The sequence below is a fragment of the Tiliqua scincoides genome, chromosome 14 (assembly GCF_035046505.1).
Source record: "Tiliqua scincoides isolate rTilSci1 chromosome 14, rTilSci1.hap2, whole genome shotgun sequence".
NCBI lineage: Eukaryota > Metazoa > Chordata > Lepidosauria > Squamata > Scincidae > Tiliqua > Tiliqua scincoides.
The window spans coordinates 2,382,044-2,397,103 of record NC_089834.1 but is presented as its reverse complement, the minus strand read 5'-3'; the positions used below and the strand labels follow the sequence as shown (position 1 = coordinate 2,397,103).

The 15,060-nt window shown below is 52.2% G+C and overlaps 1 protein-coding gene across 1 annotated transcript; it reads right to left on the bottom strand.

Annotated features, from left to right (window-relative positions):
* Window positions 1-353: 353 nt before the first annotated feature.
* Window positions 354-10,879, bottom strand: LOC136634482 (solute carrier family 2, facilitated glucose transporter member 11-like). Its single transcript, XM_066609991.1, has 12 exons — window positions 10,856-10,879; window positions 9,166-9,264; window positions 7,703-7,863; window positions 6,848-6,972; window positions 5,598-5,727; window positions 4,810-4,958; window positions 4,026-4,213; window positions 2,594-2,781; window positions 2,333-2,474; window positions 2,057-2,132; window positions 736-863; window positions 354-560 (listed from the first exon to the last, which is right to left on the bottom strand). Exons 1-12 carry the CDS (start codon window positions 10,877-10,879, stop codon window positions 354-356), a joined length of 1,617 nt encoding a protein of 538 aa, XP_066466088.1.
* Between the last annotated feature and the right edge of the window lie 4,181 nt (window positions 10,880-15,060).

The following is a 15,060-nucleotide window of genomic DNA, read 5'->3' as shown; positions in this document are numbered from 1 at the left end:
TTGGCTACTTGGGGCACAGCAACTCATGAATGGTCTTTTGCGGCTTCGGGATGCCTGAGCACCACCATATTAGAGCAGGAGGGCAGCCATGGATCTCCCCAGGCAGGTCCCAGCACATCTAGGACAGTGCCTTGTATCTTCTGGGATGCAGGACATGAGAGTGAACTTCGTTGGCCATCACATTCCATGAAGCCCAGAGGAATAACCGAGGGGGGGGGCAGGTGCTCTACCCTATTAATGGCAGGGGTTTGCTGGCACCAGCAGCTCAGCTGATGCCACCCCACCCCCCACCCCAAATGGAGATTGTCTTTGTAGACAATGTAGAGTCAAAGCCTTTGTAGAGAAATGTAGAGTCAAAGCCTGGTGCAAAGGACAGCTTCTTTGGGGAGGTTGTTTTCTGTCGGGAAAACCTGTTTTGTTCCAAAATTCAACTTATTAAAATCCATGGTGATTTCTAGGATGGATTTCCCCTTTGTTTCTGGGAGGAACAAGTAGATGAAAACCACGGAGACCCCAAGGATTCCCATGAAGATCAGAAAGCAGAAGGGACCGAGGTATTCCTGGAAGCAGACGAGAAGGGAAAAGATGGACTATGGGTTTTTTAAAGCATCATCTGAGGCAAAAGGACGTTCTGCATTCTCAAAACACGGTTTACAAAGGTTTGTCTGATGCCCACCGAAGAGAGCGGCATTTTTGCTGGATGTGACCGGCTTCCTTGGCCCTCAGGGTTCTTACCACAATGAACGGGAAGATCATTCCCAGCAGAAAGAGGCCGATCCAGTTCAAAAAGCCCACCAGCACAAAGGCCGATGGGCGGAAGGTCTGGCTGAAGATCTCAACCATGACGGATACTGTGCCTCCAGCTGGTGAAAGCAGAGAAAAACATTGTCATGTCACAGCTGCACATGACCCCATTCCTCATGGCTGACCCACTATCCACATGATGCAGGCCTGAGACGTTTCTGGCTGAGCCCAACTTTTCCCAGTAAAGTAATGATTTGTTCTGGTGCCCCAGAGGTCTGCGCTGCAATTTACCCACACAGACCAGGCATTCTTGGGGCGGGGGGGGGGGTTCTTTTGGAAGGGAGCCTTTGCAGGTTGGATGTGGCCTGCAAGCCTAGAGTTGCCAACATTGGTGGACCTGGGGGGTCAAGGGGGAAAACTGTCCCCAGGCAGCATATATGCGGGGGGGGGCTGCCATCCACTGCCCCCCTGCTACCCACTTTTTCAGCTTTTTTTCAAAGCAAAAGAAGCCGGTGGTGCTGCCAGCTTCTTTCACTTTGAGAAAAAGGGGCCACTGTTCAGAACGGCCACAAACACCACCACAAACACCTGCCTGCTTTTTTCAACATTTTTTTCCAAGCGAAAGAAGCCAGTGGCACCATTTGCTTCAGGGGGGAAACGTGAAAAGGGTGGCCGTTTGGAGCACAGCATGACTGCTCCAAACATGGTGGCAGTTACTGTGTTCCTGGCTCCTGGGCAGCAGAGAAGCCAAGAATGCCAGTGGTTGCCACCCCACCCCCGGAATGGATGGAGTCTCCAGGAATCAGCAATGATCTCTAGGTGGTGACTGTCCTGGATATTGGAAGAGGATCTCTCAGACTGAATGCCATTGTGTCATTTTAGAAAAGAAATCTCCAGGAGCCAGCAAATCTGAGTTTGTTGCCCACCCCCCAAAAACAGAGGGGCCAGCTGCGGTGCATCAGTTCAGGTCTGGCAGGCTTTTAAATGGGCCAAATGCAGGGGCATTACTAGATCTCCTGACCCCACCCCCCATGGGCCAGGTGCTGGTTTATTCGTGCCCCCCCCCCCAGCATCTCTCAGGCCCCATTGCTGGTCACAGAAGTGACCAGGCTGCACCTGTGGTGGGTGCAACCTATGGTGGGCTGGGCAAGGGTGGGATGGTGCAAGGGTGTAATAGCAAGGTCTCCCTCCTTCTATATCCTAAATAGCCAGGCAAGGGTGGGGTGATTCAGTCTCGACCCATCCACCATCAGTACCCTGGAAGCCACTTGGGCCTGGTTTCTACTACGCCCAACACAGAGGCGCTACTCACATGGTCCAATCCCATAGAAGAGGACGAAGAGGAAGACGAGAACGACACTGAAATAGTGCATCCAGAAGAAGCGGTGCTGGAAGGAGGAAGGAGATGTCACCCTTCAGGGAGCAGGAGCTGAAATTGGACTTGGGGGCGCACCAGCCCATTGGGGCTAGGAGAGAGGGGCCTTTCCATGCGCCCCACAGTGTCAGGCCATCTCATGCTGCCAGCCTTCACAGCGGCCCCCCCCCCGTCTGCCACAGCAGACCTGCCTTCCCTCAGCCACTCACTGACCTGCAATGAGAGGGTCATCGTAAGGAGAGCCAGCACCACCGCCATCGCCATGTAGCCACCCCACAGCAGCCGCTTCCGGCCAAAGTGATCAATCAGGGAACTCTGGAAGGCAGGAAAGGGAAGCATTGCGGGTGGGTGGGTAGTGTGTCAGGTCAGCGCGCCACCTGTGGTGACAGAGCATTGCTGTCCTCATCTCAGAAGGACACTGCAGGGTGAGGACCACCCACTCTCACTCCCTGTGACTCTGCTGAGCGTTTCGGGAAGATGTGCGCAGACACCTCTTTCCATTTTGCAGAGGGGAGTCGCCTTCCTCCCTGCTCAATGCTCTTTGGACTTACGCACACAACGGAGGAGACAAACTCACAGAGCCCAACTCCCAACGACACATAGGGGATGAGATCTTCTTCGAACTTGGCGGTGCGGAAGACCTCGAAAGAGTAGAAGTAGATCTGGAAGAGGCAGAAGGCGCTGTAGGGGACCCACCTCTTCTGAGGAGTGCAGTCTGATGTGGCAAGGCTTGGTGCCAGCAGTCTGCCCCTTCCCAGGCAGTCTGCGCATGCCCAGGGGCTCCTAGTCCCCCATCCCTTCCACTGGCTACGATGAGGGAAATACAATGTGTGCAGCAGGAAGTCCTCTGCCCAAATGGATTACGGCAGGTCCTTGCCCACTGAGGGCACATTCTGAACATTCTCAGCCAAACACATGTGAACTGCCTTGCAAGTGTCATGCACCATCCCTCTGGTGTGCACTGCAGCTGTGCAAGGGATGAGGCTGAACCAGCAGTCTAGGTCACTCCTAGCCAACACAGAAGGGGCCAGGAAGCCCAAAGCATCAAAGTCTATGGAGAACTGGTGTTGGTTACAGGCTAAGAGACTTCGAACCCCATCCAAATGGGTTTTATGTTGTCGAAAAGGCCTGTTCATATGCACATGGGTTTACAGCAGGGGCCAGCAACCTACAGCCCACAGGATGAACCTCGCAGGTCACCCAAGGTCATCTGGCCTGCGCAGCCTCCTGCCATATTTGCTGCTTGCCAGATAGGGAACATCCTGGTCTGGTGCAAGGCAAATTCAACAGTAGATGAAGCCTTCCAAGCAGAGCTCTGGGGTGCCGCTTCCTGGAGTTTGACAATGATGTGATGATGTCATTGCCAACGTCTGGTCCCTTTTTGCCAACCCCTGCTTTGTGACATCACACAGGGCAGCGTAGGCAGGTAAGCCGTCATGGGTGGTGGACGATAGGTAGGAGGGGCTGGAGTGGAGTAGGGAAGGGGAGGAATGGTGGTGTCTGTGTGGGAAGGGGGGCAGGCCAGAAGTGGAATGGCAGAGCACATCTGCATTTGTGGAATGGAGTTTGGACTGGGCTGCAAGCTGAGAAGCAGGAATTCCCTGGTTCCATTTTTGCTTCTGAATTCTCACTGGGTCGCCTTTGGCAAACCACTCCCTCTCAGCCTCAGTTATCCCTGTCTGCGGTATGGGGAGAATAATACTGATCTGACAGGGCTGTTGCATGGTCAAGATAATACACAGAATCATAGATTGGAGCTTAGAGGTCATCCAATCCAACTCCCTGCTTAGTCCAGGCAACTGTTACAGAATCCCTGAGAGGTGGTTGTCCATCCCTTGGGGACCCTTCACACACCCAGAAAGTACAAAACAAGCCTGCAGGATTTGTGATCAAGCAAAGACTCAACTGCATTGATACCACAGAGCTGCAGGGTGGGCAAGAGGACAGCCATCACGTATAGCTGCCAGCGCTGGGATCGGGTTCTCAGGAGCTCCAGGACTCGCAGGCCTTTGGTGCCCGCCATGGCAGCCTTTTCCTTCTTGAGGTCCTCAATCTCGGCTTCATGGTCCCCTTTGCCCCAGAGGTAAGTGATGGCTGCAGAAGGAACCCCCCCCCCCCCACCACCATTCATGTTACTGCTTGTGAACAAGCCCTTGTGTCAATACCCAGCTAAAGCTTTGGTTTAAACAGTGGGGGGCCTATGGGGGGGTGCAGGGGGTAAATTTTACCTGGCCCCTGGCCTCCAATGGATCAAATTTCATACAGTCATCAGATCATAATTTCTATGAATTACGATACACAAAAGTATGTAGGCTTTCTCAAAATGTGCACGCCAGTCTTCATGCAATATATGCAAACGTTTTCTGAGATCCCAGGAAATTTGAGGGGGGGACTCCTTTGGCTCCCAGGCCCTCTCTTTGACCCCAGGCCCAGGTACGATGTACTTCCTGCACCCTACCCCTGTGAGATAGGAAAACGTAAGATCCCAGAAAACTTTGGGCCCCTTCCTTCGGCTCCTGGGCCCCCTTTTTGACCTTGGGCCCAGGTGCAATTTGCCCCCTTCACCCCCCTCTCATGGCCCCTGTTTTGGGGACCCCCAGGCTTCTCTGAGATTGCCCACACAGACGAGGCAATCCTCCCCCACACAGAAGAGGCAAGCTAACCCATTTGCCCAGTGCTAAGGCTCCCACCTTTCCGGAAGGCCTCCTCATTGCCCTTCTGGATCAACAGGTACGATGGGGAGTCTGGGAAGCAGGGGAGGAGGACCAGCTGCAGCGCTGCGGTGAGTCCATTGAATGCCAGCAGAAGGGGCCACAAGGATTCGCTGCCCAGCATCTCCCTACAGAGAAGGAGGGGGCGAAGAGGTGAGTTCCACTCAGCCGAGGCGCACACAAATACCTGCTTCGCTGCTGAGGGTGCCATGCAAGGGCCAGGAAGGGACCGTTTTGCCCAGGCTGACACAAGGCAGGGCTTGGTGGGACAGACAGGCCTGTAGGTGTGGGAGTCAACCTGCCGAAAGACTAGCTAGGGGCATAGCTAGAGCATCTGGCATCTGGGGGCACAAAATTTTTTAGCATTCCCGGGAGCCAGAAGTCTTTTAGAAAGTGCATTCCTAAGGCTTCCAGGAGGCCTGAGACCACTTTTTTCATCTCAGGTCCAATGCTGGGGATATGGGATTATGTAGTACCAGGGGTAATGTACCCCTCGACTCCACTTAGCTACACCCCTGGAACACGCCGTGGATGTGGCTGTAACACAGGAAAAACACAGCACCAGCATGGCTCAGACGTGTCCCAAACCACACCGCACACACCAGCAGTACCAACTATTCAAGGCCTCAGATCCAGATTTGGGCACTTTGAAACGGAAGCAAAAGGGAACGTGAAGCAATCCAATTATCTGCTGTGCCCACTCCCTTCCTGCACAGCACTAGTGGAGACGCAGGGCGTGGAGGGAACGCAGCGCCGGCCACACTTACCCGAGGCCGATCACTTGCCCTGCCACTTTCCCGAATGTCAGAAAGACGGCCACGGTGGCATTCGTGAATCCCCGCAGTCTCTTGGGGGAAATCTCTCCCACGTACTGAGGGTGTATGTTGAACGAAAATCCTTGGCAAGAAAAAAGGAAGAACACTGCAAAGTCAGTGACGCCGTCAGGCCTTTGAGCTGCTCGTCTTCACTCCCAGTGGTACACTTTTAAAGTGATTATTATTTATCGTGATAATGTACATTTTGGCGAAAACCCCACAGCACCACTTTCTGCACTTCTAACTTTTGGAATACAGTGACATCCACGGAGAAAAAATTTCCCCCACCTCTACCCAATAGATCTCACAAAGCTTTTTTCCATTTGTACTTCAGGGCCATTGCACTGGCACAGAAAGTAAGTCTCTGAGTTGCTGTGCCCTGTTCTCGTGAGAATAGGGTGCAGTGACTCGGAGCTGCTGCTCGTTTGCCAAACCCAGAAGCGATGTTGCATGTCATCACCACCCCAGGTGCCCAGTCTCTTGCAGTGCCACTGTCTGGGTGAGAGAGTCAAGATGCATTATGGGGGATTTGGTTACCCTTGGACCAGAGTCATGAATGGCTCAGCAGCACCCAGCCAGGCTGCTACACCACATGCCTTCAACCCTCAGAGGAGATGTCTTGAGCTCAGGCAGCTTTGCTTGCCCAGCCCAGTGGCATAGCTGTACCACATGGCACCTGGGGGCACAAATTTTTTTTAACACCCCCTCCAGGCCTCAGAAGGACTTAGGAAGGCACTTCCAGTTTTCAGCAAAAACCAGAAGTGCCTTTCTCAGGCCTCTGGGAGGCTGTGAGTGGCCTTCCTGATCCAACAGAAGACCTGCTGCAGGCCTTAGAAAAGCACTTCCAGTTTTCACTAGACCTTCCAAGGCTCAGGGAGGCCATGCATGGCTTTCCCTGGTCTCAGAAGGCCTCTGAAAGGCACCCCCTGACACTCCCCAGGCATGACACCTGGGGCAATTGACCCCCACCCCCTTAGCTATGCCACTGGCACAGCCATTCATCAGCATGCCAAGCTAGGTAGAGTGAAGTTTGCAGCAAGGGAAAGACCCTGAGGATGCTGAAGGCTGCCTGCCTGCGCAAAGGCTCATGATTCACAGTGGCCCTGAACCTGCAGCTCCCTCTGGAGTGCCTGAGCCTGAACACAACCCCTTGGGAAGGTCACTCGGAGGCCTTCCCGGCAGCCCAGATGCTTTCCACGTACCAATGGCGACTCCGTAGAGGAGGCGGCCAAGGATGATCATCTCAAAGGACTTGGCCATCTTGCTGAAGCCCATGAACAGTGCAGCAGCCAGCATGATTCCGTTGGCAAACATTTGGCACTTCTTCCTGCCACAAGATGAAGGGACCCCGCTTGAGAAAGAGGCAAACGTTTGCAACAGGACTTTGAACAGAGCCACTTGCGGCTGCATGCCTAGCAGAGGAATTCTTGCTGAAATCAGTGCAGCTGACGATGAATGCAGGGAATAAACAGAAGCAGAGCCCTGCTGGATCAGGCCAAAGGCCCACCTAACCCAGCTTCCTGTATCGCACAGTGGCCCACCAGATGCCCCAGGGAGCACACCAGATAACAAGAGACCTGCATCCTGGCACCCTCTCTTGCAGTCAGCATGACTGAACACTGCCTTCTTAAGCCCAGCTTGCTAGAGAATTGGTACAAATGTGAGGTTGAACATAGGGAGAGCTGGAGAAGAGAAGGCTGAGAGGGGATATGAAGGCGCCTGAAGGGCTGTCATGTGGAAGGTTTGTTCTCAACTGCCTCTGAGAATAGAACTAGACCCAATGGCTACAAACCGCAAGAGAGGAGACTCTGGTTGGACATCAGGAAGAAATTCTGGATGGTCATGGTGGTTCGGCAGTGAAACAGATTGCCGAGAGAGGTGGTGTACTCTCACAGCTCCGCAGAGGTGTGACAGGCACCTGATGGAGATGCGCTAGGAGGATTTCCTGCTCCAGGCAGGGGGTTGAGCTAGATGACCTTGTGGGTCCCTTCCAGCTCTATGATTCTAGGATGTGCAGCAGCCACAGCACCACTCAACACGCACCTTGAGGCACTTACTTCCTATATTTTGTCGTCAGGTACCCACAGTAAACACTTCCCAGGAGTCCTCCGATGCCAAAGACGGACACGATGAAGGACCACAATAAGAGGATGGTCTCTTGAGGGAGGGGGGAGCCGTGCCGCTCCATCCAGGTTTCGTTGATAAATTTCTTTATATGCTGTAGGAGGCAAAAATATTTTGTGAGCAGAATGAATTTGGCCCCCCCCCCACTAGATTTGCTTCCCAATTTCAGTCTTGGTTTGCTCTTAGAAATCTTGCAGTGCGGTGATGTTCTCTGTGCAAACTGCAATGTTGGGGTGTGTTTCTTGCAGTGTACCCCTAGAACATAAGAACTGAAGAAGAGGCCTGCTGGATCAGGCCAAAGACTCACCTGTTCCAGCTTCCTGCATCTCACAGTGGCCCATTAGATGCCTCAGGGAGCACACAAGGCAACAAGAACCCTGTATCCTGGTGCCCCCTCTTGCACCTGGCATTCTGAGACAGCCTACTTCTAAAAACCAGGAGGTTGTACATACCCATCATGGCTTGTAACCTGTGATGGACTTTTCCTCTATCAATCTGTCCAATATCTATCCAAAGACATGTGTTATTATGTGCTTCAGGTGCTATCACCACATCCTGTGGCAAGGTGTTCCACACATTAATTACTCTCTGGGTAAAAAAAAGTATTTTCTTTTGTCAGTCCTAACTTTCCCGCCAGTCAATTTTAGCAAATGTCCCCTGTTCTGGTGTGAGAGGGGAAAGAGCATCTCTCTATCCATCCCCTGCATAATTTTGTACATCTCCATCATGTACCCCCTCAAGGTGAATCCTTGGGATTCACCACTGTCTTCCTTGGATGGTGCTTGAACTGGGACATCAAACGCAGCCACCAGTCAACCCGCCTAGGTCTCTCTGAAGGAGGTTTTAAGAGACAGGGCTATGGTGGAATCTGGCAGGCTGAGCCAGGTCAAAACCAGCGCCTTGAACTTGGCCCCAAAGCTTGCCGGGAGCCACTATTGATTTTATGAATAGGTGACTAATGAGCTCCCGTTTTGTGCTAGCTGGGAGAGTGGACATGTAGAGGATATTTCAGCTATTGAGTCAGCTGTTTATTATTATTAATTGATAATAATTAATAGTTTCACCAGACCTTGCTGATGGTGGAATTGCCACATTCCAGAGGAATAGGAAGCAGTTTATTTATTTGCAAATTTTTATCTCGCCTTTCCTGAAAGGAGGTCAGGGTGGTGTACATAGTTCCTCCCCTGTTTGTGTCTTCACAACAACCCTGTGAAGTAAGTGAGGCTTAGACAATGACTAGCCCAAGGTCACCAGGGAAGCTTTGCGGCCTAGCAGGGATTTGAACCCAAATTTTCCAGGTCCAGCTCCCAAACCACTACACCATCCTGGCTTAGGTTAAGCTTTGGAAAACTCTTGGAAGCTACAACTCAAGTCTGCAGGCAAGTCTTTGGCTTACCAGGGAGGGATAGTTGATCACAGAAATGTGGAACCCGTATGGAAAGCTGCCCCCGATCCCCAGCAACAGGATCATCTGGAACAGTCCACGGTACTGAAGCTGTGAAGACAAACATGCCCAGAGCCTTTGGTGTGCCTGCTGGCTACCACCAAGCACATGTTTTCCAACTTTTCTCAGAGGAAAAGCAACACACACACACACACACACACTCACACACAGAGCATCTTTTAGACACAAGCCTGAACTTTCAAATACTAGAATTGATAATAGAAACAGAGGGTCCTCCTGATCTGGGGTTTGACACCTGCGGATTTGAATACCTGAGGATGCAGCCTGCAGCTGGAGGGCTTCAGAGGATGCCACTGGAAGTGCCTTCCAGTCATGTGGGGGGGGGGGGGAGAATCTTCTGAGACACTGGGAGGTTGTGCAAGGTCTCCCTGCACCTCAGGAGGCCTCCTGGATGCAACTGGAAGGCACTCTGGTTTGCTGGCGTGCCCCCCCCCCCACTGTAACAAACACAGCCTGAATCTCCCTTTTCAACAGCTTTGGTGGTGGAGACTTGGTTGCCCTGCCATTTGGGAGGCCCAAGGATGGTCCTGAGGACCACAGGGAAGACAGCGGAGGCAGCTGGATTTTTCCTTCCCTGCTCCTATCCCAAAGACTGCTGGTTCTTGAGCTTCTCTCTTTGGGCTGGTAGCTGCTGGCCCAAGTTCTCCTGGCACCGGAGGCAGTGCACCAAATGTTGCCCCCCTTGTCTGGTTAGGTGCCAGTCCCTGCACCCTCCACCCCCACTGGAAAAGAAGGTGTGCAGAAAAGGAGCAGTGGGCTCTGGCCACCAAGCTCACCACCCTCCGCTTCTCCACTCTTCCTCTTCCAATTCAGGAAGTAGGAGGAGGCAGAGGAAGGGCAGTGGAGGCGAGTGAACGAGTGAGTGGGCGGGCCTGGGCACCTCTCACAAACCTGCAGCCTGACATCATCACTTCCGTCGACCTCATGGACAGGCCAACCATGCTTTGGCTGACAGGTTTTAGAAATCACGTTGTGGCCAACATCACTGAGAAATGTGGATGTCTCCTTCTGTTTGAAATGGCCTTTTGTCTGCAAGTAACATGGGCAGCCCAATCCTACCTCAGTTCCCCCACACCGGTGCTGGCACGGGCTATGCTTCATCCCGTGGAGGAATTTCAGCTGCTGGAGGTCTCCAGAAAAGGGGACATTTATCCCTTTGCCCTGGGTAAGCCCCAGTAGGCAGAGCTGGTCAACTCAGACCTGTGCCAGTGATATCGCTGGCACAAGTCCATGTTGACCCATGGCAGTAGATCAGGCCTGAGATGGGGAATAGGATATGGTGTGTGCCAGCACCAATGATCCTGCCCTCCCTGACTGCAATTCGCCCATCGCTGCCCATCTCCCACCCCATTCTACCCCCTCCCCACCCTTCTCCTGCCTCTGTGCTTGTTCCGGTGGGAGTCTTCCCTGCCACATACAAGGGAAGCACTCTGGCCTTTTTGCTGGTGCATGCAGCCTTCATGCCATCACAAAGTATTTATGACAGTCCAAGGGCCAGGCAACTGGAGTAGCATACACTCTGTTGGTGTGCCAGTTGGTTAGGACTGGGCCATGAGTGCTATTTCTTCTAGGGAAAAAAGCAATTATCCTTCAGTTCTGAAACAGAAAACCAGGGACTCACCAGGTCAGAGAAGAAGCCAGCCATCTCCTCACAGGGGACTGAGTGGGGGCTCCTGGACCTCAAGGACAGCCTCTTCTCCAGGGGGATGAGGAAACCTTCTCCAGCATCTCACATGCTCAACCGCAGAAATAACCAGTTGGCGCAATTGAACTGAAGTTAAATTTTACTGCACAGGTTTTTCATTAATGAACAAGTTTTGTCTTCTGAGCAAAGTTTGGAGCTACTGGATTAAATGGATGAACCGACAATGTACTCCCACGTCCAATGAAAGAGTGGAAATCTGGGGAGCGTCTGTGAACTCCCTGGACTGGGGAAAGGGGAAAGGCTTTGTTGGCCTTGGCCATCCTCAGGTGATGTGATTGCAGGGTAGCAGTAGGGCTCTAAGCTCCAAGAGTCAAGTCCTGAGTCTTTTTGATACACGTGTCAGGCATGGCTCTGCAGAAAAAAAATGGAGCTCCTGCTGTGTGTGTCAGAGTTCTCATTTAATGTTCCCCAATGTCCCCATCCCATATGTAAAAAAGGTGGGATGGGGTGGGACGGACTGCATGAGAGCAGGGACAGAAGCATCAAGAGGAAGGAGGGTTACGCTCAGCGGCTAGGAGGCTTGCCAGTATGACCCAATCCTCTGTAGCTCTACTCAGTAGTAGTCCCATTGCAGCTGGTCATTCATTTAGCCCATCAGAGCCATGCCATGAATTTCTCTTGTATGGCTAGGAACCGCTTCGCCTCCCCGCCTTCTCCTCTCACTCGTCCAGGAGAAAAACCTTCATCCAATGGTCATCTGTTCTTTCAGAGATGGACAAGAGAGCCCCCTCCCACCTCCCCACCTCCTGTTCAATGCAAAACCAAAATATTAACATTTCCCTGCCTCCTGGCTGGAACTTCCCTGCAGCTCACCCAGGCAGAATGGCCCAACGAGGTTTTTCACACCGTGAAAAAAGTAAGCCAGCACACCCAGACACAGGCAGACTCTAGTCTGCACAAGTGGGGACTCATTTCCAAGTCAGTGGCCTCAGACTCGGGTCAGTGCCGGAGTCAGTGACATGCCTGACTCAAGTGTACACAAGTCAACAAAAAACACACGTTTTTGAGACTCAGATTCGAGTCACCTGACTCGAGTTACCATCTCTGGCAACAGAAGATGGTTAATTGGAAACAAAAACTTGGGAAGAGCACAGAATTGCTGGGAGGGGCAACACCAGGCCCCCAAAGTCACTGAAGGCTCAATCCTATACACAAGATGCCCTGCTGGTGCAGAAGCCAGCACTAGATGCCAACAGGCACCTCGGGTGTTGGTGTAAAGGCAAGAAAACCAACAAAAAACACTCCAAGCCTTTGCAAGGAGTTGAGAGTCCATTTGTGATGGGGGATCAGTCAAGGGAGGTTGTTTGGGAAGGAGGTCTGAGCAGGGCCAGCTTGAAGCCAATTGGACCAATTGCCCCGATTGGGCTCCGCAGCTGAGGAGACCCCCACCCACATTAGGTTAAAAATAAACAATAATATTCTTAATTAATCAGTTCACAGACACTGAAATAAATGGCTTCGTTAACTTTTCAAAAGTCACCCACACATTTTATTTTCTTGTAGGCTGACAGGCACTGCATGCTATTTTATACTTAAATGTACTCAGATCCATTTGGTCCATTCACTCACACGCATGTTTTAAGCGCACATTTCGATTGCCTTCCATTCTACAACAGAGACATGAAGTCTATGAAACATTTTGTTTACATCTCTAAGGGCGCAATCCTATCCTGCACTGGAACAGGCAAACCAGGAGGCTTGCGCTGTATCCAGCCAGGATTGTGGCCAGAAGTGGCTTAGCCAGAGGCAAGGGAAAACTTTTCCCCTTACCCCTGGGTAAGGGCTGCTGGCCCCTATGGGTCTTCTCGGACTTGCATCACATCTGGAGGTGGCACAAGTACGAGGAGAGCAGAGCAGCTTCAACCCGCTCCGTTCTCCCCGGGAACTGGGGTTGGGATCCAGTATAACTGCCGGATCCCTGCCCTGCCTCCCTCTCCCTGCCCGCCCGCCCTTGGGGCCACCCACCGGCCACCCTCCTGCCTCCTCCCCACCTCCCCCACGCCTACCTATTACTCTTGTGTCAGCCCAGCCAGGCTATCACAAGACTCGTCAGGGAAGCCTCCATGGAGGCTGGATTCAGAATCTCCTTGCACCAAAGCAGCTTCCTTGTAAGCAAGCGCAAATGCGCCTTATGGACTTGCATCGCCCCAAGGTGCAGTTAGGATTGCGTCCCAAAATTCTATGGGATTGCGCCCCAAAATTGTGCCCCAAAATTCACAGCCAAAATCCTTGGCTGTGAACCTGGCACCCACACAAAATGCTTCCAGTTGGGTCCTGCGACTCCTAAGGCAGGTCCTGGGCTTGAGGCTGGGGGAAGCTTCCTGCTTGGAATCAGGGAGGGGAGCCCATTTTTGGAAGAGGGGCTTCCCCTCGGGGGGGGGCGACACCCTGCTTTCTTGGTTAAAGAAGAGAGATTAAGAATGTCAGGGGGGGGCGGTGGGACTCACCTTGAAAGCTGGCGTGGGGAGGCTTCATGAAGTGTTCTGCCTTCCATGTTCTCCTCCCCTCCTGTGCAGACACAAGAAACCTGAGGAAGGATGACTGGCCCTGCTGGAGGGGGGACTAGCACTGTCTTTGCCTCAAAGAAACCCCTGGATTACAATGAACATGCGATCGCAAATCCCACAAGGACGGAAACTCACAGGGTGGGCCTCATGGATAGATTTTTCCATGGGATAACTGCATGTTTGATCTGGGCCCAAAGAAGGACCTTAGGACCTCTTGGTCAGTATTGTGGTCACTGTCTGCAGCAGCTCTTTCCGGTTTCAAGCAGGGGGCTTTCTCTGCCTTCCCTGGGACCTTGCTGCATAAGAACCACCCCGCTGGATCAGGCCAAAGACCCATCTAGTGCAGCTTCCTGCATCTCACAATGGCCCACCAGTGCTTCAGGGAGCATGACAAGACAAGGAGACACCCATATCACATTGCCACTCCCTGGCATCCGGCAGTCTGGGGCAACCTACCTCTACAACCAGGAGGTTTTGCTTAACCATCTTGGCTTGTAACCTGGGACGGATTCTTCCTCCCTCAATCTGTACAATCCCCTTCACAAGGCATCCAGGCCAAATGTCATCACCACATCCTGTGGCAAAGAGTTCCACAGATTCATGACACATTGGGTAAAGAAATATTTTATTAGTCTGTTCTTACTCTTCTGACACTCATAAGAACATAAGAACAGCCCCACTGGATCAGGCCATAGGCCCATCTAGTCCAGCTTCCTGTATCTCACAGCGGCCCACCAAATGCCCCAGGGAGCACACCAGATAACAAGAGACCTCATCCTGGTGCTGTCCCCTACATCTGGCATTCTGACTTAACCCATTCCTAAAATCAGGAGGTTGCGCATACACATCATGGCTTGTACCCCATATTTTTCCTCCAGAAACTTGTCCAATCCCCTTTTAAAGGCATCTAGGCTAGACGCCAGCACCACATCCTGTGGCAAGGAGTTCCACAGACCGACCACGCGCTGAGTAAAGAAATATTTTCTTTTGTCTGTCCTAACCCGCCCAACACTCAATTTTAGTGGATGTCCCCTGGTTCTGGTATTATGTGAGAGTGTAAAGAGCATCTCCCTATCCACTCTGTCCATCCCCTGCATAATTTTGTATGTCTCAATCATGTCCCCCCTCAAGCGTCTCTTTTCTAGGCTGAAGAGGCCCAAACGCCGTAGCCTTTCCTCATAAGGAAGGTGCCCCAGCCCCGTAATCATCTTAGTCGCTCTCTTTTGCACCTTTTCCATTTCCACTATGTCTTTTTTGAGATGCGGCGACCAGAACAGGACACAATACTCCAGGTGTGGCCTTACCATCGATTTGTACAACGGCATTATAATATTAGCTGTTTTGTTCTCAATACCCTTCCTAATGATCCCAAGCATAGAATTGGCCTTCTTCACTGCCGCCGCACATTGGGTCGACACTTTCATCGACCTGTCCACCACCACCCCAAGATCTCTCTCCTGATCTGTCACAGACAGCTCAGAACCCATCAGCCTATATCTAAAGTTTTGATTTTTTGCCCCAATGTGCATGACTTTACACTTACTGACATTGAAGCGCATCTGCCATTTTGCTGCCCATTCTGCCAGTCTGGAGAGATCCTTCTGGAGCTCCTCA

Excerpts from the sequence above, each read along its gene's own strand:
- LOC136634482 (XM_066609991.1), bottom strand. The coding sequence starts at position 10,879 with ATGGCTGGCTTCTTCTCTGACCTG. Across the intron at positions 4,959-5,597 it reads GGGCAAGTGATCGGCCTCGG|GGAGATGCTGGGCAGCGAAT; the intron begins GTAAGTGTGGCC and ends CCTTCTCTGTAG. Across the intron at positions 2,475-2,593 it reads GAGGTGTCTGCGCACATCTT|TACCCACCCACCCGCAATGC; the intron begins CCCGAAACGCTC and ends GACCTGACACAC.